Source organism: Acipenser ruthenus, chromosome 26 (assembly GCF_902713425.1).
Source record: "Acipenser ruthenus chromosome 26, fAciRut3.2 maternal haplotype, whole genome shotgun sequence".
In the NCBI taxonomy this organism is placed as follows: Eukaryota; Metazoa; Chordata; class Actinopteri; order Acipenseriformes; family Acipenseridae; genus Acipenser; species Acipenser ruthenus.
This window is the reverse complement of record NC_081214.1, coordinates 20,564,082-20,590,891: the sequence shown is the minus strand read 5'-3', so window position 1 is coordinate 20,590,891 and position 26,810 is coordinate 20,564,082. Positions and strand designations below refer to the sequence as shown.

Genomic DNA, 26,810 nt, shown 5'->3' with positions numbered 1-26,810 from the left:
ATATAAACCTGCAGCTCTCTGCACTTGATGTTGGGGTGTTGGAGTAGAGAGTACGGGGAGCGGAGAGAAGGAATAATATTTAAAAAACAATTGCTAATACGTGCTGGATAATCCAGCACGGCACTTACTTACTTGTTTGTTTATTTATTCGTTTGGCCCTCGTGCCCTTTTGTTTGTATTTTGTTATTTTGTTTGTTTATTATTAAATACGCTGAGTGCTTTTGCACTCAGTTTCACCCGCCCATCCACTGTTTTGGAGTCAGTTACTTCCTGGTCCGTGACGTCATCCACCACACCACTGCGAGCCAGACTGTCACAACCCCCATCACAGGAGCATTTTTAAGAGTAATTCTACTTATTATTACATAGTAAGTACTGTACTAAATGATCAATACTGAAAGTTTTTGTCAATATTTTTATCACTGCCATTTTTTCTTTTCAAATTATTTTATCTTTTGATAGTCAGTCATCGTTATGTCATCATAACAACGGACCCAACCCCCCCCCCCCCCCCACACACACGCACACACACACACACACACACACACACACAATAATGATATCTAAAACATTGACAGCGTCCTCATAAGGTAGGTTTTGTCAGACTTTCCTTCCTTGTGGAGACTTTTTTGACCCAGCAAGCACTATAAATCTGCACACACACACACACACACACACACACACACACACAGACACATAATAGAATGTCTCCAGACAGTGTTGTCATACAGATCAGGTAAGAAAATGTTTTTTTAAAGCTAAAGTTTTCAAAACTTCCGTTCATTTCTTTTTTCTCTAGCAGCTTTCCTAAATTTCTCCTCCCATATTCTGTTTCCAGACTGTCCTTCTTACAAAATAATTAAACATTTGTTTGATTAAAGTGAGTATGAGTGAGTGTGAAATGGATTATCTGGTTACACTGATTGCACATATATTGGTCATCAGTGGACAAGCTTTATTAACAATGCAGCTTCCAAAAATAATTAGAAATGGAAAAATATAAAGCTCATTCCTCATTTAAAATTCATTAAAACTATACATAGGATCTAAGCAGGTCCCTTTTCCCCTTATTAATACTGGTCTTTTAGCAACCACAAAAAAGAGAACAAGACTAGATGAGGTAGCCCCACTGTGTGCTTCAAACCCTATCCAAGTAGATGAAGCTGGTTTATTTTACACGGTAGTGTCTTTTATGGAATACAAAACTTAACTGGGAGACAATCCCACAGGGAAAACACTATGCTCATCCATGTCTCTTTCACTTCTCTGACAAACACTCAAACAAAAAAAACAAACAAACAAGACACACTTCAAACGAGACATATTTCAGGACATTAAAATGACAACCCAGCCTTATCAAAAGAAAACCAAAACTTGAACACACTTCACTAATACATTATAACTGCTGCTGGAGTTCAGTTGGACCTCAGCTACAGTGCAATGTGTTTAAACTTCAGGCCAGTAACCTTCTGTTTGAATTCACAGCATTTCACTGCAGTTTAAAAGAGAAAAAAAAATGATGAAGATAAGGTATCTCCTGTCCTGAATGCGCGCAGCTTAAACCAGCCAACATATCCTATATTCAATCTGTCATGGAGCCTTCGGTGGCAGATAGCTTTCAGATAGGAAGGTAGAATTACAGAAAGCCAGTGGCAGGATTGATAAACAGAAAATTTAAACCAACAGAGGCTGTGATTTAGGTCTCAGACCCTGAAGTATACTGGAGTTTCAAAGCAATAATAGGACCATCTAGTCACTGAAAATCCATTACCGGATTTAGCAATAGCAGTGTGATTGAAATGCAGTATAGCAGGACTGGCACATACCCAAGTGGCTGTATTTGAGAACTGCCCAAAGGAACTCACATACACTGACAGAAGAAGACAGGTACTCTAGTCCTCTTCCTCGCAAGAATTATATACTATCACATACAGAAGACCTTCCCAGCTGTGATGAGTGCCAGTGCTAGGAGGCCTCATACACTTATCAATTCTCAATGCCGTTCCTTGTGTTCGCTTGCCAAGGTGCGAAGGGCTTCAAGCAGAGGTGTAGAACAGCAAAACTAACCTCTCTGCCATTCTGAAAAGCCTTGCTAGCAAAGTCAAGTTAATAGCAGACCTCAGACTCCGTGTCTTTGGTCCTGTCACCGAGCAGCACTTCATCAACCCAATTCACGCTGCAATGCCCTTCAGTGAAATGAAGATCATTTCTGAGGGTAATCTCTCGTTCTACACGGAGGCTGCTATTGTGTTCACAGGATTTAAGCTGATGCGGGAAGTGCAACTGAGACAGCTGGGAGGCGTTTCAGCTTAGCCATTGATACTGTGAACCCTGCCCTTAGAGGTGGGGGTCCCCTTTGTAATAACAGTGAGCTCAAAATGCAGTTAAAACGCAGTGGCATTAAGAAATCGGTTTAGTTCTTTGATGTGGGCTGTATCATTTACTTTCTACAGTTTAACATGTTCCCTTTCTAAATGGCAAAGCAAGCTATCGGTGTGTCATTTTCTGAGCTCACCTAAAAAAAGGTTTTCTTATCAGGACTGTAGTGTAGTCAGTAATATAGTCGGATATATTTTGTGGTTAGTGCTATAGACTGGGGCAAGTCTATTTTAATGATCTACAAAGCTATTAAACTCATGAACAAGCTCTTGCATGTACCATTTTTATTGTATTTTGGCATGTTAATCACTGCTGGGGGGAAAGTATATCATAAAAAAAATTGCAGCATTAAGATCTTAAAACAAGTATGTTATTACATACTGTACAGCCTCCCCACACCCCCTTAGAGGTTTTAGAGTATTATTAAATAAAATACACCCTATGTGCATATTAAAATGGTAGCACACACAGATAGACAGGTTCCTGCATTTATCTCCTGATTCTCAAAAACACCTGGATAAGAGTTTCTCCAGATCAGTGCTTCTCAAACATTTCTAACTGGAACACTCTAGAAGTAACCAGAGCCTACTGCAATCCCCCTAATGTAGCCTTTCATTCATACATCACAGGAAGGCATTATTCTTCATACATTTTGTGGGACTCCTCAGGGAGTCGCGACCCCCCCAGTGAGAGACCCCGGCTCTAGATATAAGATCAATGTGAGAAATCCTGTAGGCACGTATGTGTCTCACATTCATTTCCTTATACTCCCAGATTCTATAAGGATTGCTAAAGAACGTCCTAAGCAAGTTTCATCTCAATTGGTATGTGAAACTTTAAAGTGTGGCCTACTATACCCCCATTGCTACGGATATGCCTCCTCACAGGTGGTAATAAACCCCAGGGTAGGGTTAGTAGTTAGGAATCAGACCCAGCCAGCCAGTGTGTAAATGAGTCAAAGCCTTTCAGCTGGAACTGGCAGAACACCTTGCAGTAGCCACTTATGAGGAAAATAATAATGAAACCATCATTTTACTGACATGTTGCCTTTGGCCCTCCAAACTGCTGAAGTTATTTAAATGAGATGAGACCAGCAATGCTAACACAGTGGATCTGGAGCACCTGATACACTAGCACACCAGCCCTGATACCATTATACAGCAACTGAGTACCTGACCATTGTGATCCTGTTATCACAGTGGTGCCCTTCTACCAATGGCTCATGCCTTTGTAATTGCCTTGTGCTTCCATTGCCTCTTAATGCAGAGCCATGGCATTGTAAATCTTCGACTGCATAAAAGATAATTTGGCAAGCTCTACTCAAAACAAATCTAATAAGTCTCATTTGGGCTTCCCGTGCTGGTTCTGTCTGAAGGCCTCTTCCACACTGTCACTATGTAAACACTACCTCTGGTACGATGAGTATGAAGGTTGTGGCTAAAGCACTCCTCATACAGTATAAAGGGCTACATTTGATTATAATATTGTAATCTGGCTATTATTGTCATAGAAATGCAAAACACAACATAGGCCGCGAGCACATGTTGTCAGCAAAGCCCCCACCTCTGCCACACCCCCCTCGTGACTCTCCCTCTTGTTCCACGGCCAGATGCAGTATTGATTCATCAGCAAATCAATGAACGCGGTTAGCAGAGTAGCAGAGTGTGGGGCTGTTGCCACCGGATGAAGAATGGGAGGCTGGAGCCCCAGCCTGCAGCAGCTCTAATAATAAGTCATCCAGATGACCTGCCACATTTCCCAGCATGCCACAGGAGCCCAGCATACCCCATCACACTCGCTCCACCCCCTTGCAGTCTTCTGGGGTTGTTTGTTTGTTTGTTTGTTTGAAACAGAACTATCCTCCCTACCTTCTTTGATTACTGTTTATCTGGAGACATGTTTGACACCTCCGAGTATAACTAATTAGCATACAAAGGAAATGTTGGTACAGTATATCAACTTCTGGAGCTGTGCTGCAGCAAAATAGTAATGGAATGTAATGTTGTTATTATTATTATTATTATTATTATTACTATTATTATTATTATTATTATTAGTAGTAGTAGTAGTAGTAGTAGTAGTATTAGTATTATTAGCATTATTAGTATTATTATTAGTCCAAGTAGTAGTATTGATCACATGTATTTGATTACTTGACCTTAACCCATGAGAATCAACATCTTCACTGCAGGATTAATTTACAGTTAGCTGCACTATACTTTTAAATATAAGTTGTAGCATACATATTCCATGCAAATATATACACAAGACATTATACAAATGTCTGAGTGCCATACGTATGTCATACTGCACATCCTGATGGATTTATCATAACTTGTATTCTCAGCATATTGTATAACTTATTGTAAAAAAAAAAAATGAAAAGTTCACCACCATCCATTTAATTAGCCATCTAATCACAAATCAATAAGTTGGCTACCGTGATCTAGACTGTAATATTCTTGTGCTCTTGAGCAAAGGAATGTCTGTACCAAGTTTCACCACAATCAGATTTCAATACAAGTATCTTTAAATATTAGTATGACAAACAGACAGATGGACAAACCAGCAACTCCACTATATATCCAGGATCCCCAGGTGTTAATAATAACTAATACAATTCCAATCTATAGCAGCTACAAAGTAGTGGATATAAAAAGAACCTGCAAAATGCACTGTCACTGTTCCTGTCTTTCAGCCATTTCAAGCAGTCAATGGAGAGACTCAATTAAAGAGGTCATGCTGGTGGTGCCAAGGTTAACCTCCCAAACTATTTCACACCTCCTCTCAAGAACAGGCTTCCGAAAGAGAAAGTTCATGGGAAAGAATCCATCTGGACTCCGAGGCTTGTGTGAATGACAAATACTAGCAGTGAAGCAGACGAAGCCATTACTCTAGCTTAACTGTGAGCAAGCCAGGCTGCACTCCTTTACCAATCAGCTAAATAATTACTGCCCTACTAAGCTTGGGATGGGTTAAATTATGGATCATTTTTTAGTGTGGATGATTTATTGCCTCAAAGGAATGAAATGTTGTGGAACTGGGAGATGAAATGACTTGATGCGTGATGGTGTGATAATAACTGAAGCTTCCCAATGCAAGCTTATTTATTAGTGCCTTGATTTTTATTTCCTGCCAGATGGGTTTTTTTTTCTTTTTTTCATGTCTTTACTGATTAATTGATTATTTTGGAGTTACCCACAAAGAATAATTGTGTTTTCTGTTTTTCCCACCCATTATTAACCCTGATAAGAATAGATTTAATGAAGTAATTCATTTTTGTTTTACGGGTTAAACATTGCTCTGTATTCAAAGCTTGGCAAAGCCCACTGTGACACCACACGCGTGTTATAAAATATGTTCTTATGTACAACAGGGTTGCTTATCTAGCCTATTATCAATAATGGCAAATGTCATTATCTGACAACCCTACCCCTGCTGTTAACTGCGTCTGTTAAAAGCTGTCAGTCACCAGTGACATTTGAAGGCAGGAGGTATGGCTTGATCTGAAGAGCAGGCAGATCTGATGAAAACCTCCAGTATATCTGTAACTGTGCTTGTTTGAGTAAGGAGTCACAGCGTTTGGATTCTCCTTTGGGCTGCTCCTGCCCACCAGCTCTTAGGCATTCCTTTTGTAGTCCCATTATCTGCCCTACCACAAAAAACACAGATGAACTATTCCTTCTCTTAGTGAATTTACTGACAGTGTTTGATCTTCTGAAACCACACTAAATGCTGCTCGGTTCTTGTGCTGTTTTTCTGAAAGCACATAAAACAGACACAACACTCCCCCTTACAAACCGCTGTGCTAAAAATAACGTAATTAAATGCATTTCAAAGAGGGATTAATGCAAGCACACCTGGGGCTGTTCATCAGGATGCAGTGTTTCGTTGTGTGTGTGTATTAAAAGAGATATTTTCAAGGTGTAAAAATTCCATTAGATTAGGGGCCAGTCAAGACTTTGACTTCTTTAAAAAATACCCATGCGTTGTTATCAAGTATAAAAAAGTCTTCGACACCAGCTTGTAGGTAGTGACTTTAAGGTATGACACTTCATTTAGCCCTGACCTACTTTCACACACTTCACTGGCTTGCCTAGTTCAAGAGAGCTTTGTGTTATGTCTTTTAATTGAATCAGCCTCTTAGAAGAGGGTCAAGACAAGATTCATATTCCAGGAGAATATGTGATTTACAGTATCTGTTTTCTTAGATAAAGCTATAGAATACAATTACATTCACTGTGTTTGTTTGGTCTGCTAGATCAAACAAATTGCATTATTCAAACACAATATCAGGAGGAGGCTGCGTGGTCCAGTGGTTAAAGAAAAGGGCTTGTAACCAGGAGGTCCCCGATTCGAATCCCACCTCAGCCACTGACTCATTGTGTGACCTTGAGCAAGTCACTTAACCTCCTTGTGTCTTTTGGGTGAGATGCACTTGTAAGTGACTCTGCAGCTGATGCATAGTTCACACACCCTAGTCTCTGTAAGTCACCTTGGATAAAGTTTATCGACAAAAATTAGACACATTACCAAGGACTTTTATATATTCCTGACAGGTAGATGCGAATGTACAATTGTAAAAACCGTTAGAGGAAGATAGCACAGGCATTACAGAGAATGTGTCTATATACATGCTGGCTGAGATTGACCCAAATGTGACATCTATTTTTTTTTTCACACAAAAGTAAAGTCTCGTCCATAGCTGTCTCATTTTGATATTTGTTTGTGTCAACACTTCGGGCTTGCTTTGGCCTTGCAGGCTTAATTGTGCCTCTGAATCTGACGTGTGTCAGCTGTGTTTATACACTCGGAGCTAAAGCTCGCACACAGATGACACAGGGCCCAGATGTTTGTTGTGCCACTGAGACATGTCAACTCCTTCTCCCTAATGAGTGTAGAATCTCCTATCGTCAAACCCACAAGTGTGAAGCAACACGACCAAATCTGAGCTTGGTGGTAGAAGTGGGAGTTTATTGACAGATCACGACATTAACATGTCAGTTGGCCCAAAAATGGGGATCGATACACAAATGTGACAACAGCACCATTGCTGTCATGTGACCAGTTTATGTGATACGGTATGCATCATGGGAGCAAAAACGACATCAGTTTTCATTGGACCATTTTTGTTTTTTCATTCGAAGAACTTAGTTTCAGGCAGGAGCTGTTGAAACGTTGCACAGTTTTACAACATTTTTGCTCTTTTTAGAAAATAAGCGCTTTGCACAGAACGATATCTATACTGCTACCAATTTAGCAATTGTTTCCTATTTGTATCAGCCCTTCACTGGTGTTAGGAGACAATCAAGCTTCAATCTGCTGCATGATCATCACTGGACACGTGCATGCTGGGACGTTTCAGTTGCAACAGTTGTACAGGTCTTGTTTTAAATGTGATACAACCATAACCCTGTACCAACAATGCATATGATGTTAGCATTCAACAAAAACAGTCTGGAATTTTGAAGCATGAATTCAATCTGGTGCAAGTACTGCAATGCATGCAGGAATCGGCCTGTTGCAGATGAGATATTTTCTGTACATCTGTGCACTAAATTATATCCATTATACGAGGGTAATGAATAACAGTGATAGAAATGCTAAATGCGTTTTATAGCAACAGGCATTTCTTTTCTACCTCTTTCATTTCATGGTAGATCTTCTACAGAAAACATCAAAAGATCAATGGAAGTTAATCTATTTCCTTATAGTGTAATTTCTATATTAGTAGGAATTTCTTTTTTTTATTTCTGCCACATGGCTGTATCTGGATCAGTCACGGATATTTTTTTTTTTTTTCACATGAAAACAAGATACATGCTGTGATAAAAGTCCTCTCCCAACAAACTAGCAATAGAAATTCTATTTGTGATGAATGCTATATTAAAATGCTAATCTAAATTTATATTAAAAGCTTTCCTAATAAAACATCTGAGCAACAGTTTGTTATAAAGAGGTACTTTATTAGTGATTACTACAATAATGGCAACTGCATTTAAATAATGATGTATTCTTTATGGTGGCCACTTTAATGGCAGTTAATGCAAAAATAGTAGTACTAAAACCTTGCTACTCATCCTTTTGGCCAGCATTTGCCAAGTTGCACTTATATGCCTTGACTGGTTTTCCCCAATAGTAGCAAGAGCAGCCTATATACAGTGAAGTTTGCTTAGAGTGGGGGTTAGTTTGCTCTTGTTAGCGACAGACCTCACCCTCATGTTTTGAGATACCCTTTGCAGTAACCCTTTTTTGCCAGCCCTGCCAGCTCTGTAAATGTGCTTGATGAAACTTAAATTAAAAAAAAAATAATAAATAAATTATTCCCATTTTTAATTACAAGTATGACTAATAGATTGCACTTCTTACTCTGGGACTATTAGTGACCATATTGGCTGGCTAGAACCTTCATTCATTTGGAATTGCTTGGCTCCGAGCTGCAATTTTGCTTTTAATTGTCAAGTCATATTTGCCATTAATGTCTTTGAAGAGCCGCATGGCTGTTTACAGGAAGGTTGCTAATTAGCGGTGCCTGTGCTATGGTGTGCACAGCACTCTGAGTGGTTTGCTTGCTTCCATAATGAATCTGGTCTTACAAGAGGAAGAACTCACATCAGGAATCTCACTGTGGATCTGTTCTTCACTTCAACACAAAACTGCCAAGACTATCAAGACTATCAAGATTTTCAATATGACACCAGTCTTGCCAGTCACCACTGCAGAAATACCACACATGTTCCACTTGAATGGGTAGCAATTTTGTGGTACTTACCATCTTTATCCTAATTTTTGAAGATGGGGCGGTATCCAAATATTAAGAGAGCAGGGTGTTCGTTTGGGGTTAAATGGAAAATAAACTCCCCAACTCAAGTACAAGATCTGCGAGACAGCTCGCAGATTCAAATGGTTTGCATACATTTGAAGAGTGGATGATTATCTATTCAGGGATAGCAAGACATTTAGTAGGTAAGTGATCTGAGTGGGGTAAAATAGACAGCAAATACCCCATGGCCAGTCACCCCAATCAGAACAATTTTTACTAGCAGGTAATCCCAGCTGCATCAGCTGAAGTACCTTGCTTGCGATCTCATTACCAAAAAAAATTATTTTCCCATTCGGTTACTCCTCCACCTCAATATCCAGCAAAATACCTCTGAATACCTTATTAGCATGCTTTCTAAATCCAATAGAGAATACCTCTGCCCATGCTGTTGCCTTGGCAATTGTTATTGCCAGTAAGAGAAGCTACAGCCAGGGGCTTGGGCTGGTTTCAGCAAGCTGTAGAATCCAATGTCTGACTGTGGTGGGCCTTTGGCTCATGCAGTGCTGCTGACCAGACAGCTTGGCAACGGTTGCTAGGCAAACCAACAGCAAAGTCCTCTTTAATAAATGAATTATCAGTGATACCTCTGAAATTGCTGTGCTCAAGCTGTTCCCCAGCCTGGTTTCAATGCTCTTGCTGTTTCTTAGCTTTACCTTCTCCTGACTGGATCTCAGCAGTCAAAGGCTGACTTGCATTTTGCCCACCGATTCTTTACTAAGAAAGGCACATTTTATGTGGAAACAGCCTGCAGTGTCACACACACACACACACACACACACACACACACACACACACACACACACACATGTTGAAGAGATGGAAGATATGAATTGTTCAGGAGCAAAGAGTGTTTATATATTCAATCAGCCAAGAGCAGTACAGCTGGGAACCTACATAAAGAAATGTTGCGACCACAAATAAAGGCAGATGCAGAGAGTGAGAGAGAGTTGATGAGGGAGTAGGAGCTATAGAAGAGAGGGAGGGAGAGAGAAAGGGAGTGGGAGTGAAAAGAGAGGCAGAAAAGGAGTGAAGAAGCAGGATGAGTGAGAAAAAAGGGAAAGACAGAGGGACAGAGAAGGAGGATGAGAGAGTACAAGGCAAAAGAAGATAGGGGATGGCAGAATCAACTGAAAGAGTGAGAGGAGGGGAGGAAAAGAGAGTAAGATGGAGAAACTGTGATAGAGATGAAGAGTGAGGGGAGTGAGGATTGAAGAGGGGGAAGTGTAATTAAGAGAGGGGCGCACAAAAAACAAGATGATGAGGATTAAAGAGACAGATACGAATCGGCAATAAAAAAACAACTTTATGCGACAACGCAAAGAAGTGTTCTAGCGGCTGAGTGTGTAGCCAGATCCAGTCTCTGGCCCAATCTCATTTTTAATTCATTATTTTTCACCAGCACAATTCCTTTAGATATGGGGCGCATTCTGGGGTACCCTGTTTCTTGTTTGGATATTTCTTTGCTTGTTTCTATGAAAGATCATGACTCTTCCTGCTTGTGAATGACTGGTTGGATTTATTTGAAAATTTATAAACGAGACATGCACAATTGCAGATTGTTATATAAAAAAAAAAAGATTCTCTCTGAAACACCAAAAACACCCACGAGCTATTCATCTATGAGCATAATCACTTACAAAGCTCCTAATTTTAAAGTTTCACATTTCAATTTTTATTTACAGAGGGAGAGAAGGGATTGCCTTGCCTGCGGCCCCTCTATGACTCATGTGTGCTGTCACATGGTGGTGGCAGGGAGCAGGCAGCACTGCGCCTTGTTAAATGAATTGCCAGCTTTAATGGGTCTGTTGCAAATTAAAAGCTAGCAGACAGCAAGCCCTGGGAAGGGGCCAAACTTTTTTTTTGTTTGTTTGTTTGTTTTTGTTCTGTAAACGGAATACGGCGCCTCTGACGATTTAGAAAAGCCCTGTCTTCAAGCGTGTGTGCGTGTGTGCGTGTGTGCCACGGTGAATTCTGCCAGGGATCACCGAGTGAGAATTAGGAGTTCCACATTTGTTTTTCTGTTGTCTTACTAACCAGGAAAGCAATTTGTACATCCTGTGCGCTACATTTGTCCAGTTTACCCTTTAGTTCAGCATATAACATCAGAGAGCTTTTTAACTCTCCAGGTTGTGTACAGCTGCACAGCCTATGTCCCACTATGCGTCACTGTAAACTAAATAGGAATACGTCTGCAGCAGTAGGAGGTTATGGATGTCATCTGCAAGCAATGTAAACAAATGAAATTGTTTTTTCTTGTCATACTAATAAAACTTTACAGAAAACACCCATAGAACTGACAATTTCAACATGGGGCACAACACTTTTAACAGGGAAATAGGGTCTTATAACCTCGTAATAAGGAAAAGTCTGCCTCGTTCCCTGAAGCACAGCCCCTCTCCCCCTCCCCCAAGCTCCGCTTCTCATTGACAGTCAGAGTCAGCAATGGGCTCCGCGGCTAATGGAGTGTAAACTAGTTTTGAATTTACAGGCAATCACTCTCATTAATAACCATGCTCAAATATGTGACCCGTTTTAGTAGCTGCTCTTAAAGGGGCAACCTACACACCATGATGGAAATATTTTAGGTTTGGCCTGAAGTCCTAATATTCACTACCTACCCGTTTAATATCCTATTATGTGTGTTCTGTATGATTCTCTATTGAAAAGACTCCGTCGTGAGGCGGGGAACCAGAATCTTCGCTGCACCGTGCAATGTTAATATGCTTCCCTGACTCACTGCCCCACACCAGTCTTATCAGAAGCAAATGTTGCTGCAATAATGGCACATTCTTGACCAAACCCAATCCACCTGTGCCTTATTTTTTGCCACACTGCCCTGGTAGTATGCAAGTCAATGTGGTGAATGGTGAGTAATGCTATGGTCCAGTCTAGTTCTGTTGGAGATCTCAGACAGCTGCTGTTGTTTTTGACTAGCTGGCTCAGGTGCTGCTTGCCTCTGTCACACCGCTCACTCCACCTGAAAGCTTCTTCACTTCCCATCAGCCTTTCTCTTCAACTGTTGAATTGTGTGCCCGTCAGTGAAGGAGACCACTGAAGCTTACCCCAAGGATGAAGGCTCGCAGCTCCATTTTAGCTCAGGCTACGCAACATCTCACACCGGGTACAACACAGAGAGCGCACAAACAATGAACTCATTAAAGAGCGGTCTTTTTAAAATAATTCATTTTATATGCATTAAACCTTTCTTATCACTTTGTTTAAGAAACCAACAGCAGTCTAGAGCAGTTTCACGAATATAAGGCATTACATGTCAGAGGCTTTTTTTCTGTCTCTGGTTTGGTTACTTAAATGTGTGTGTGGAGAGGGGGACTGAAAACCTGCACTAGTGACTATTGAGAGTAAACAGCTCTGAGAATCAGGGCATGTCAGGCATAATTCACAAAGATATTTAAAGACTGTTTTTAAAGTCTATTTTGATTAAATACACGCAAGAGGTTATTAACAAACAACCTGAAAAACAGCCAATCAGAAAAAAGATGCACAAACTCAGTGAGCTGATTCCTGTACAGTAGAATTCTGCTCTACTTCTAGTACATATACTGTATACACTGTGTATGACAAATTATAATGACAGTGATACTGATAGTGACTATGTCAATTCAACTGGAACCAATGCTGTGTACCAGGGGCATTCAAAGCCAGTAACCCTGATAAACAAAGCCCCTGCTTCACACTCCATCTTCAGAAAAAGAAACAAGCTGTTTAAGACAGTCTGTCAGGCCACACTGCAAATAAACAATACCCACTGTCGGTGGGGGCCTTTCTAATGTTGTTCTCTGTCAGAATGTACTACAGCTACAAGAAAGCAGTTTCACAAATTAGTTTTTGTAAAATAAAAATAAATTTGCATGTGTACAGAATGTGTGTGCACACGAGAATTCACTACTGCTAAAAATCTGGCAAGTAACCAGACCAGAATCTGCTTCTCAAGAGAGACACAGGGTGGTAAATTCTGATCGATGTTTCCTATTGTCAGAAATTGCTGCAATTATGATCGTTGTAAGACATTATCACTTTTAAATTATTTGATTACCCTAACCCAAGACTCAATTCTAAAACAAATCACAAGTTGCTTCAATTATCATTATGAGAAACATTATCACCACCATCAACCAGTACCTTCATTACTGTCAGACACATTGACGTCACCAGCACCTGCATGCACACTGTAGGCTGAAACAATGTCTGAGCAAGGACTTCTTCACAGCAAGTTAGTATAGCAATGTATGAACGGATGACAAAAACTGATTTGAAGGGTAAACAAACTCTCTGTAAGTAAGTCAAAGTGAGCTGTAGGCTATTTATGTTAAGCCCCACCTTATTTTATGATACACTTTTTCATATTATAGGAAATGTGCCCCAAATCAAGCTTTATTATTGCATATGTATTGTAAGTATCAATTAAATAGAGGTTTGTCCATAAACGTTTATGCAGTACAGTGTTTATTTATATGAGTGAATGTGGACAGATTTAATTTACCTTATACATGTATATACGAAGCAGCTGGTGATAAAGTGAAAACTAAGGTAGAAAACATGACTATCAGGTTATCTAACATTTCCTTTCCTTTTTCAATTTGACTTAAACAACAAAAACAACTTGGGTGATCCCTGAAATCAGGGAATTACACGCCACGGAACAGCCTTCAGCTAAACGTATAATTATTTAATACAAGATCAATGCTACACAGCTAATCAGTTTACCAACTGTGTTGCATTTCATTTCTCTAAGACTTGCAGCTGCTATATGTACAGCGATACCATACCAGCATATTATCAAGTATGTATTTATTGCCCCGAGGGTTAAAAATTGACGAATTTCTGATTGAAGGTGTGATTTCAAAGGGTACTATTGACTGCAAGTGTGGCTTTTGTGAGAAATCACCATTGTTGGTCATGTGAGCCTGTATTAGCCAATTGGGTTGCAATCTTTTTAATAAATGCAAATACAGTGTAGTTCAAAAGTCAAATAAAATGTTTGGATATCCCAGTGAATAGGGATGTGCTGAAGAGTAATAACATATCATGGGCAAAAGAGTGCTTGCAGTTCTAGTGGATTTGCTGCGCTCTGCTGTGGGTAATTCCACTGTGGAAACACATGGTGGTCACATTGAACACATTAAAGCTTTTGCATATTATAAGCTGTCAAAAGCACCCCTATCCTCCTATTCCCCATGGGCTACTGTTGCTACCTGCTCAATGGCACTGTGGGGTCCTGCACTAGCCTTTTTAATTCTGGAGTTTGAATATAGCTTTCACACATGAATTATGATTGACAGTCCTCATAACAATGCTGATTGGCTGCTCGGGAGAGACCCAACTGGATAGGACCAGCTCAAGTAGAGAGCCAGAGAGGCTGAACTATCACTGATGTCCCTGCTATCCTCGCTCAATGGATAAATACAGGAGAAAAAGAAAAATGAAAAGACAGCCTGTCATAAGCACAAGCTCTCAGCCAAGCACTGTACATCCTTTCTGATCAGGACTTGGAGCCAGCGAAGATCGATTGTCCAATTCTTGCTGATGCTACTGTGTCTCAGATATAAAAAAAGCCTGAACTTTAAAACACAATAGAAATGCGCTTTTATAAAAGAGGAGAAAGACAGTGAATCCTCGACCGCACAATGGGATTTCTGTCGGAGCCTGGAGCCTGGAAGGCTCCACAAAGCTGCGTCATGGTGATATTTCCTTTTCCCAGGACACGTGGCTGGGTATTGACCTGATGCCAGTCATCCCAAACTTAAATGTCTCCTTTCCAAAAAGCAAGAAAAAGGACACAGGTTCAATACATAACAATGATAATTGAAAAGGTACTTCATTGTCTAGAATTAAATGAGGTTTTCTCAGTGGACAAAATCCCAGTGGAAGTTGAGGATGTTATACAGCAATAGAAGCACCCTGTAAATATAGCTATATGTTATATTTTGGTGTTCTGGCAGGTCTGTGTTGCTTCTGCTGAGTCTGACTTCAGCTGAATCAGTCATTCTGCTCAGCGACAGGCTGCAGTCACTATGGAGCCTTTGCAGTGTGGGTTTGTGTGTTGTTTTATGTAGGAAAACAGGATTTGGAATCTCAATGAAAGTGAATGTAGTACACGACAGGATGTTCTAGAACCCGTTAGTGCTTTTGTCACAGTTTATTTATGGATTAGTGGGAGGGGCATTGCCACTTGGGGAGGGGAGTGAGATGGGGAGGGGGGTTTGGGGTGAAAATGTGATTGTTTTTGTCTGTTGCCTGTTTTATTGTTTTGTTAATTTTTTAATAAAAATCTGATCACAAAAAAATGTATGGATTTATTTAACCAAGAGAAAAAAATAACATACTAAGGTGTGCCAGGTTTACAGTAATTCACATTGAGAAAGCACTCTTAAGTGAGCATTAACACTCAAATAGTTTCTAAATACTGTGGTGACCCTGGCATAACCTCTTGTAATAAATGCCCAGGCAAAGTTACATCAAATTTAGCAGAGCGATTCAAAATATTAGTTTGGCCAATCACAGATCCCATGCTCAAGCAGACTTGAAAGCCTGATGCCCTCAAGAACATGTGCCAAGGAGAACCTGTTTGTAAATCTAGTGACGTGAATCACTATTCATTACAAAACACAAGGCTCAGTACTGTTGGTTCATCCTCCATCTGTTCGTAGCTGTTTCTTACAGTATATTTATTTTACATTTCCATGCAAAGCTGATACACAGGCTAATGACTTTTTAATTCTTGCTTAATAAAGTGTTACAAAAATAAAAACCACACACACAATAACCAAACTCATTTAATCTGATTAGCAAGACCCTTTATATGTGGGCTTCCCAACCCTGGTCCTGGGGGACCCCCTGTGTCTTATGGTTTTCATTCCAACTGAGCTCTCAATTACTTAACTAGACCCTTAATTGAACTAATAATGTGCTTAATTAGATCTTTTTACTTGTTTTCAGCTCTTAAACAGTTGCAGATTTCAGGCTAGCTATAACATTTTAGAAGTAACTTGAACTCTGCAACTTTTTAGGAGCTGAGAACAATTAAAAAGGTCTAATTAAGCAAATTATGAGTTTAATTAAGAGTCTAGTTAAATAACTGATAGTTCAGGTGGAATGAAAACCAGAAGACACATGTGGTCCCCAGGACCAGGGTTGGAAAGCCCTGCTTTATATGGTTCACACCAATCCCCCGAAACACATTAAACACCAGGCACAACCCACAATTAACAATTGAGTTGCTTCATTGTCAGCACTAAACACCCTCTCTCCCCTTCCATGTATTTGCCTAATAGACCTGCATATTCTGTAATTTCATGTGAGTGGGAATCCTCTATTGTCCGCCACATTGACATCTGTTGCTAACCTAGTTGCTAAGCACAGAAGAGTGCATTCCAAGGAATAAAGGCGGAATAGGTTTAACGGGATTTTTTTTAATACTCAACTCAAATACCAGAAGGCATGTGCAACTGACACAGGCCAATACTTTTTGGAAGGTTGTATTTTCACACCAAGGATCTGCCTGGGAACCCCTTAGATGTCTTTATGGGCAGATATGAGAGGCTGGAAGTATGGATTAGTACTGTGTTAGCTTGCGCTTCAAGGTCCCTTGTCTCTGTGCTGGAGAACGTTTGAAGCATCAGTGTAACAATCTGTGTATCTGGCCCCACTCTGTCACCGTGGTGACGCCAGCATCACAGGCAATTTCAAGGTTTCAAGGTGTGCGTGTGAGTGTGTGAATCACCCTAATGCTCGTATCGTTCTCTTTTTAAATCGCTTTTGCCTATAAGAGCTTCGCTTCTAGGCATAACAGAGGCTCGGGGACAAAAAATAAGAACATTTCCACAGCACAGAATTGTATCGCATAAGGAAACTTCAAATTCAAGTGCAAATTCACCATGTTAAACTAAAGAAAAAACATCTTAAGAAAAAGGGTTAATCATAAACATTCAAAGCTACAGACCCAATTACAGAAACATCCATTAGAATCTTGGTCACTGGTGGCACTGTGTGCAGTGTTAAAGTTTTTTGGTTTTAATGGCATCTAATACCAGTCATAATGATCTATCTTGGTCTCATAATAGTGCATGACACCCCCCCCCCCCATCCCCACCCCCCATTCCCCAACATTCATACTGGAAACAAAGTGGTACATTTCAAGTTGGTTCTATAAGCGAAATCTTGTACTGGCGATAATGACTACACTGAGCACTACAATATTCAGCAGCTGTGTGACCCAGCCTGCCGGGACTGTCTTCATACGGCAAAGGAATTCTTTGAGAAATATATTTAAACAGTATTAATTATGAGGAACATAAAGGAACATAAAGGACAAGGAACATGAAAGGAAACAGTAGCTTAATTTCTGGCAGGAGTTTGATTTCAAATGGCAAAAGACACAATTCATTTCTATTTTCTCCAGGCTGCAAAAACACAAAACTAGAGAAAGAACCAAATGCTTATTTTAACAAATGTGTTCATCTTGCTTAGATTCAATTTGTACCATATTCTGTTTCAGTCATCACATCCTGGTGACTTTTTAAAAAGTAAAATGTATAGGGGCTCCCGAGTGGTGCATCCAGTAAAGGTGCTCCGCGTGGAGTGCAGCATGTGCCCTATAGCCTGAAGAGCGCAGGTTCGAATCCAGACTATGTCATTGCTGACCGTGACCGGGGGTTCCTAGGGGGCGGCACACAATTGGCCGAGCGCCGCCCGGGTAGGGAGGGCTTAGGTCAGCAGGGCAATCCACGGTTCACCACGCACCAGCAACACCTGTGGCTGATAGGGCACCTGCGGGTCTGCAATGGAGCCATTCAGATCTGTGTTGTCCTCCAGCACTATAAGTCTGGTGGATCCACAGTGCGAAAAATGATGGATTGGCAGGAACACGTTTCAGAGGACGTGTGTTTCAGCCTCCGTTCCCCGAGTTGCTGGGGGGTTGCAGTGGTGAACCGGGATAAAAAATAATAATTGGGCATTCCAACCACTGGCGACGAAAAAAAAAGGAAAATGTATAAAGCACCCTCCATAGTGCTCTTCAAATCATGTCTAACCTCCAAGCACATCTGGCATTAACATGTCCCCCTGCAAAGCAATGGCCATGTATGAAACTAAGTGGTATTTTTACTGATGTATTTCTACAAGAGGCAGAGTGCGGCATGATGATTGGTTACACTCTGGTGTCCCTGATGTACTTGGAGGTTAAACATGAATTTAAGAGCTGATTAAAATATAATCTAAACAACAGTAAGAACACATTGAGTAAGGTAACACTGATTTCTCACTGCCATACTAAATCACTCTTTAAAGAACTTGATATATCTTGAAGTCTTGATATCAAAACTGTCAGAGAGATGGGGTTCCAATGATAAAACTGCAACAGGTATTGCAGAAGTGTGGGCTTATAGTGGTACATGAATGAAATGATTATAGCACAGTGGCAGGAAACGAAAAGGCAATCTCCCTCATTTTTAGTAGCCTATTATACCTACAGTTGTTGTAACATCAGAATGAATTATAGGGGAAACTGTTCCCCAGACAGTGGATAGATAAGAATAAACATATATCATTCTGCTTGTGGTCATTTCTCCCAAGATGATTCAAGTTATTAGCTAACCCTTCACTGCACGGATAGGCTGTGGACAGTTGTGATAATAACTTGAATATAAAAACAGATATTGCATCTGTTTTCTGCTTGCCTGATGGAAGTTCAAAAACAACTACTAACCTACAGTGTCTTTGTTTTTCATTTAGAAATATAACACTAAATGCCAGGTGTGCTTTTTGGTATTATATTCTGAATTTGTGACACTGGTTTATAGAATTAGGCAGACTGTATTAGAAATGTTTCTAGTGCTTTATGTTTCAGAGAATCCTGAGGCATTCTTGTAGTCTGTAGACCTCCGGACTGTAGTTAGCAATGACCCTAATGTGAGGCTACATCTTCTCACAGGCCGTTAAGTACTGTAATTGAATTTGATATAATTACCTTCTGGTGTGCGGGAAAACTGTGGTGCATTGGAGTGTGGAATATATATATATATATTGAAAAAGAAAAGCAGCTCATGCTTCAGTTTTACAGTAAGCACAATATCCCTATACCAGTGATGTAGGGTGACAGGTGTCTTTTTTCTGGAATCAAGAAAAGATAACAGACAACCAAATATTCTCTTATCAGCAATGAAAGGACATCTAGAGATGAGAAATAATAATAATAATAATAATAATAATAATAATAATAATAATAATAATAATAATAATAATAATAATAAAAACACTTGGTAGCCTATTGGAGTACCCAAAAATATAAAAAGTAAAAGACAAAAAGGAAAAACACATTTAAAATGTGATTTGCAGATATTTAAGTCTGACACCTGATCATTTTGCACAATAAACCTCAAACACCAGAGTGTGCTGGGCAAGTGGGTTTGCTGAGCCTACATATGCTTAGTTGTGTGTCGTTTTTCCTTTTTCTTTTATCCCATATTGTTCATTTTAAAAAGTTAGCTGTATTTTCCTCAGATGAGGTGTAGAATTTCCCTCCTCCCACATCTTGTGCTGGTACAGTAAGCTATAGCTATATTAGTGCAACAGTTTTTGAGGTATTCTAGTGTGCCTCTTCGCATACATAAAAGGGTAAATTCCCGAATGTGGGAGGTTGAAACAATAACAAATGACTCATCGAGGTTATTATATACACGCATTACTGTCCAATTATCATATAGAGTCCTACCCTGGAGAGTTTGTATGCAGGATTCCTTCCAGATCTGTCTGCAGCTCGTGTTAAAATAAGCATTTCAGGTCGGAACACGAATCACACACATGCTCATCAGCTTGTGGTCCAGGAAGCCCAGAATGAACATACATGAAATATGTATAGCCTCTCTGCACACCCACCACCGTCTCTAATGGAGGCTTTAACCGGTCACTGGGCTTATCTGAAAAGTAAACTGTGCATTCACAGCATCACGCATCTTTGATGAGAAGATTTGCGTATGGATGAAGATATTTGTGATGTTCTTATCTGAATATTGAAAGCATATTTCTTACACCTTTCGTTTGCACTTACATGAGTGTGTGTGTGGGTCGTTGTGGATACGTGAATCTTGTTTTTTTATTTATTTATTTACTTATTGTATTTATACCTGCATCGGTACATTACACAATGACTACAGTTCTGATGAAATGAATACTGGTCATTTATTTGTTCATATTATTGTAAGTGTTAGTTTATTTTATCAATACATCCATTGAATTCACTTTTTTGTATAATTTTATTCTGAGCAAAATGGGAAAAAACCAGTGATAAGAACGTGATATACATCACCCCAGTATTAATCATAAAACAGATCGATAAAGCCGTCCCACATACGTATAAACACACACAAACTACTATTTGTTATTCCGCTTTCGTTGCATTAACTCACTCATTTGCAATAGGGTTTGCATATTTATTACCACGTTGACAGATCAATCCTAAAATGCAGTTTAGTGTGTCTATTGAGGTGTAAATCAACAATCTAAAGCGAAAAAGCAAGTGTTTGAAAAGTGAAATCAAAATAATTAATTAAATTATTAGTGTCATGACAGTAATCCTGTTTAAAACTAATTTTTGGGTCTACCGGTTATCAAAGTTGCTTATAATAATAAGCACTCTTAAAGGTTTAAATTGCAGTTTATATCACCGTACGGAATTATCCTCTATAATAACGTTTATTAAATAAAAAATAAAACACGGCCGATTAAAAATTCGCTCCTATACTAGCATGAAGCAGGACCCTATGGACGAGCATTGCCTTATTCCCACTGAATACAGTTTCCTAGTAGACGCTACGTGGGAATCCACTGTGTGAAATGTCTACTGAAGGATCTGGACTTAGATAATTATTATTATTTGCTCTCAGGTTTTAGTATTGGTGTGATTCCCATTCCAGTGTAGATTTCAGTTAAAACCGCTGACCATGGCTGTGGTCGTATAGATCCACAGACACAGTCTATATACAATCTGAAATTTACCGTTTAATTTTCACGGGTCTTGGCTTGCTCTGCTTAGAGTAATTAGCATCTCCACATGCCCAGTCTGATAGCGAAGTGACACGTCAAACTGCCAACGTCCACAATCTCATTAAATCAATCCAATTTAAGGAGGGTCCGGTGAGCGGGATATACTGGAGGCATGTCCACCTACAAAAAAGCCACTGTCGCTGATTTCCCCCTAAGGTCTAGACATTCAAGCATTAATATATTAAAACGGTGTAAACAAGTCAATATTTATTCCCATGTTATATAGCATCTACACTTTTTTTTTTTCTTCAAGTCACCCCGATTTTAGAACACCGTCGCAATAACCAACTCAAGCTATAAATCAAATCACTCACAAAATTAATTACTGGTCATTTGTTTGAAATATAAATATGTTAAATCTGGGGCCCCCACCAGAGGTCCATCTAGGGAACAAACATCGAGGTGGATATATAATGTTTTCAAAATGGGTGACACTTTCAATAACTCTTTAAATTGTAATGTTAAGTCTCCACGCACGATTAGTTTTGTGAGAATCGTGCCATTCCTGTGTTCTGAGAAGCATTATTCATAACAACACGACTCCTACCATCTTAACGCTACACGCGGCTGATGCAGGCGCTAACATATTCCAAAGTGCTAATTCCCTTACTTGAACACTAGGCCTAGGCTACGGTAATTAATGCAAATCGGGTTTGTGGTTCCCTCCAATGAAACCTGTAATAAGAAAATTTAGGCTGTGCCGTAACAGTTTCCAAATAAGGCAAGCCTGCACTGTCCATGGTGCTGCTAGGTTTATCAAGCTAGATTTGCAATAGGAGAGTAAGTGAAAAAAAAATAATATGGTCAGCAAAATAATCGGATGAACCGAATCAGATAAAATAAAAGAGAGGGAGAAGAAATGTACATAATCCTCAGAGCCCCGAAGCATTTTCTTCGTTCTTGATATTATGATAAGCAAATCTAGTGCTATGGTTTTCGCCACTTAGTCATACATGCAAGCCGCTGCCTCACCTCACCTGATCTGTGAAAGAAAAGGGGTCCTATTGAACAACCAAAATCACGATCCACACACGGTGCGGTTAGACAGATTCATACTAACAAATCCCAACAGCACAATCAAATGCACATACTCGGGAGGAAGGGTCTATACATAATATCATATCACCATTAATACCACATATAGCGTTGTTTAAAAAAAAAAAACTTAAACAGCAGATTAAATTCAAAAGATCGTTTCATCCGACATGCATCGGATGGATAGCGGCATCATTATATACGCAAAAAAAGTAAAATCGTGAAAACATACCTTTCATCCACTCCAGTACTTGCTTCGGTGTCCATTTGCTAATAGGTTCCATTACTAAAGCCATAGCCGAAGTCACTTTCTTTTACTCACGCCAAATGAGCAATGCTTTGATTAATCAGTGATACAAAATATAAATGTATATGCATATATCAGATATAGATATCGATAGTCTTTCAAAGCATGGTTGAAAGTAGGTACTGTGGAGGGTATGATGGTGCAATCCACACACACACACACACACACACATACAGCTGAGCTGCCGTGGCTGATGTCCCCTCCTGCCTACCTCCCGCACTGTGATACTCTAATATAGTCAAGGCTATGTGTGCTGCGCGCGTACAGCACCTCCCTACTGCACTCTGCAGCAGCAAACCCGAGCCACGGTGAACCAGGAAATGGTGCAGTGGATGGGTGAAGAAAGCACGGCGCGCGAGTCATTTTGTAACAGTACATTCCACGAGAAGCACCTCCGTGCAAGGCGTGAGTGTGCAACGGAGTGGACCGCGCCGCCCTCCTCCAGAAATCAATTCATTAAGAAATCACCCATTCTTTTTGGATGAACGTAACATTTTTTTTTTCTGAAAAAAAAACTACAGTAGAATAATGAACTCGACCATAATGGAAACGTGGGAAGTTTCACAAACTTTGGCTTTATTGCTTTGACCCCCCCTCTCCCCCTTAACTCAAGGGACAATCTACAAAATATGGCTGCAATACCATTGCGGGGTTTTAACGAGTTGTGTAAGGAGTATTTAATTTGTTTATAGCACTTACAGAAAACTCTGATTTAAGATTCCTATATTCCACATAGGTAGAGGTGTGTGTAGACATGCCCTATAGTGATCGTAATATGAAATTAAGTAAGAAAAAAAATGTTGCACAGATATGTCTTTACGTTTTACGCTTGATTTCTCTTACTACGTTTACATTAATACAGACATACATATTAAACACACATGAATAAATAAATACGTTTAAGGGACCTGTTCACTTTCTGTGTTCTAGAACAGTCTAGTCCAACAGTGTTTAGCGATTAGCCACCAGGAGTTTAAACGTTCCAAATAGGTATACATTTGAAGAAATTAGCGTTTCCTGAATTATATTAAAAGTGACGTTTGCTATCTGCATATGTATAAACAGTCTCTTGCACAAGAAGACTTAAAGTTTATGTCTACAAAGCTGACTCTTGATGAATGTTCTTTTCAAATCATGACAGATCTGCTATAGTGTGATGCAAACGTTTTGCATCACACTATAGAATTAACCAATTTTGCTCCATGAAGTCGAATTAAACCTGCTGAATAATGCTACGTTAACATATTGAATTAAATACCGCTTTATAGTATACTTAACGAAAATTTAAAAATGTGACCATTCAAAATCTAACATGAAATACTGTACTGCTATTACGGCTTCTGAGATATCATTTTGTAGTTTCTTTGATTACATGATGATAAATAAAATATCTAAATGATGTTCATTTAAAAAAAAAAAAAAAATAGGTCTCAATCCTAAAATTCTTGGTGATGCAACATTTTTGTCCACAGCTGTAATGTTAATAAATAATGTTAATATAAAACAATATACAGTTATTGGAAATATAGAAAAGGTTCATGGCACAGCATTGTTTTCTGCCCAATGTATTTTTACAGGCACTTTCATTCTGCTGGGGTTACAACCTTCCAGTTCGGAAACATTTCTGCAAGGTACAAACATTAGTGCATTGAACAGATGTCTCTGTTCGGTTTTAATTCTGATCATTTATAAACAATACGTTAACAGGCAAAACACACTCCGCCGAAGAACTAATTAGGGGAGAGCCTGTATACAGTGGATTCTGGATGCAGCGTGACCCTGGCGGACATCCTCACGTCACTACTCAGCGCCCCCTGCTGGGGGAATGTGGACTGGAGGCCCCGGCAGTCACTATTAAAGTAACCAAGTGTGTCAGGCAGCAGCTACTGCCAGATGTGCAACTTAAAGCCTAAAGGATTTCAGTCTATATATATACAATTCTAGAAAAAAGATGATTTTACTCTAGAGAATTTTCATGTAAGTCGATTTGTGTAGCATACTTCTTTGTTTATATAGCAGATCAAAATTAAAAAATTGTTTTGTAAAGTTGAAATAATAATAATAATAATAATAATAATAATACTACTACTACTACTACTACTACTACTACTACTACTACTACTACTACTACTACTACTAATAATAATAATAATAATAATAATAATAATAATAATGTTTAAAACGCTAGGCTATTCAAACGTTGTGTAATCCAAAATGTTTTCTACTTGTTTTTTTTTAAGTTTGAACTTTTAAACTAAATACATTATTTAAATTAATATACTTTGCTTCTGATTTCTAAAATTGCATGCACATATTTAGAGTAAATATGTTTTTTTTTTGTTTGTTTGCATGTATGAATACCTTCGTTGGTACATATACCATGGAAAAATTACAGCATAGCAAAGAGTGATATGGTAAAGCATGGTAAGCATAGTAAACGGCAACATCACAGATAATATCAGTACTGTCTATACACTGTCAATCACACCTAGTATTGTCACCCTATAGTTTTAGATATGCAACCAACCATTTAGCTCATAATGTTACTTAAATACAAAATTAAATATTTAACTTTCAATGACAATATCATTGTTTTAAACATTAGTCCAAAACATAAAATGACAAGTGTTGCTCATAAGCACGAGCTACAATTTTGTAGCTTGTGTATTATATTCTATTGTCGTTTTCAAGTGTTATTATTTGGAGTCATCCTGAGTGGTTCTTATGGCTATGACACACACACACATTATGTTTTTATATCTTTTTGATATATTCTGTGTTAGGTACGTTGATTCTGGAGTTCAGAAGCTGACCTTGAGTTCTAGCTGCCTGCCATAGACATATGTAACATGCTAGATCAGCCACCGTGATGAGCTAGAGAGAAACATCTTACTGTTATAGAAACTGTAATAAACACAAATAGGTCTGTAAACATACAGAAAGTATGCCCTTTTTGTGTTGCAGTTTCTAAAGGATTTGTCATATACTATTGGGAGTCCCAATCCTATGTGTTTACTATTGTAATCTTAATACTCTAGCATCTCAGATGCGATAAATAGACTGAACTGAAACAAATCATTTTGTAGTTATGTTTATCGTATTATAACCCCAAGCCTAAAATTCCCTTTGCCAGGGATGGTAATCTCATTTTAACTTGGCAACAATCTGCTGGCAACAGAAAGCGTTTTTGTGCCAAACAGCATCAGACTCTGCTCAGCTTGAAACCCAGGTCTTACTAACTACCAGCAAGCATCGATATCTTGTCAGGTATTTCCAGAATAAGACATTTTTGTATCCTTCATTAAATCCATAGTAACAATTAGTTGGAACCCCATTTTTTTCCCCAAGAATCATTACTGGATTCCCTAAACAGAGAAAAAAAAGAAAGAAAAAAGAACATTTGAATTGAATGTTAAACTCTTTGCATATATATATAAAATATATAATGTAGTACAGTTTCACTCACTGTAATGTTGTTCCCCCTGTTACTGGTGCACACTCTTAGTGGTGAATTCTAATTGCCCTCATTACATATTACCTTTTCTAAGGTTTGCTCAGAGACAGCCCCATAGGTAAAATATACAGGTGACTTTAGAAGACATGCCAAATATCTAGTGCTGAAAGAGTAATAAGTGATTATTAAGAACACACTTTATGGGATCAAATATTAAATATTATGCAAATTCAGAGGGTATAAAGAAGTGCTTTAACCATGTTAATGATGAAAAAAGAATTCTGAAAAGAAAAGAGAAAAAGTTTATATAAATTGTTCTGTAGCTGCTATAAAATATAAACACTAAACTAAAAAGCTACTTCTCCACAGAAAAAAAAAAGCCTAGAAGTTTTGGGGATTTTTTGTGGTTGTTGTATTTTTTATGTATTATCTGTATTACCTTTGGTATTCCTTTAAAGAAGTACCAAGCTAAAGTCCAACTACACTTGCTGTATACGACCATAGAGAACATGCCAACATTTATGCAAGGTAAGCAGTGTTAAGATTTAGCATATGTCTTCTCACTGCCATGTAATTACTTGATCAGTAGGTAACTTGCGTGCGTTGTTATGACTATACCTATCACATAGATCTTGACAGTTAACCAGTAACAGTTGTCTCAAACATGAATGATTTGAGCCATTGTAGACGCTTGGTTTCCATTTCGTCTGGGCTGATACACGAGCATACAGGCCTAGGAATTTTCATAAGTT

The 26,810-nt window shown here is 39.0% G+C and overlaps 1 protein-coding gene across 2 annotated transcripts in view; it reads right to left on the bottom strand.

Annotated features, from left to right (window-relative positions):
- LOC117430683 (connector enhancer of kinase suppressor of ras 2-like) overlaps positions 1 to 22,876 on the bottom strand; it is a 108,522-nt gene extending 85,646 nt beyond the window's left edge. Inside the window, exon 1 of one of the 2 annotated variants that reach the window (XM_034903090.2) lies at positions 22,530 to 22,876. In XM_034903090.2, the coding sequence (XP_034758981.2) occupies positions 22,530 to 22,593 (64 nt within the window). In that variant the 5' untranslated portion in view covers positions 22,594 to 22,876. The remainder of the gene's footprint in view (positions 1 to 22,529) is intronic. The other variant, XM_034903091.2, reaches the window with a different exon arrangement.
- Positions 22,877 to 26,810: the final 3,934 nt, after the last annotated feature.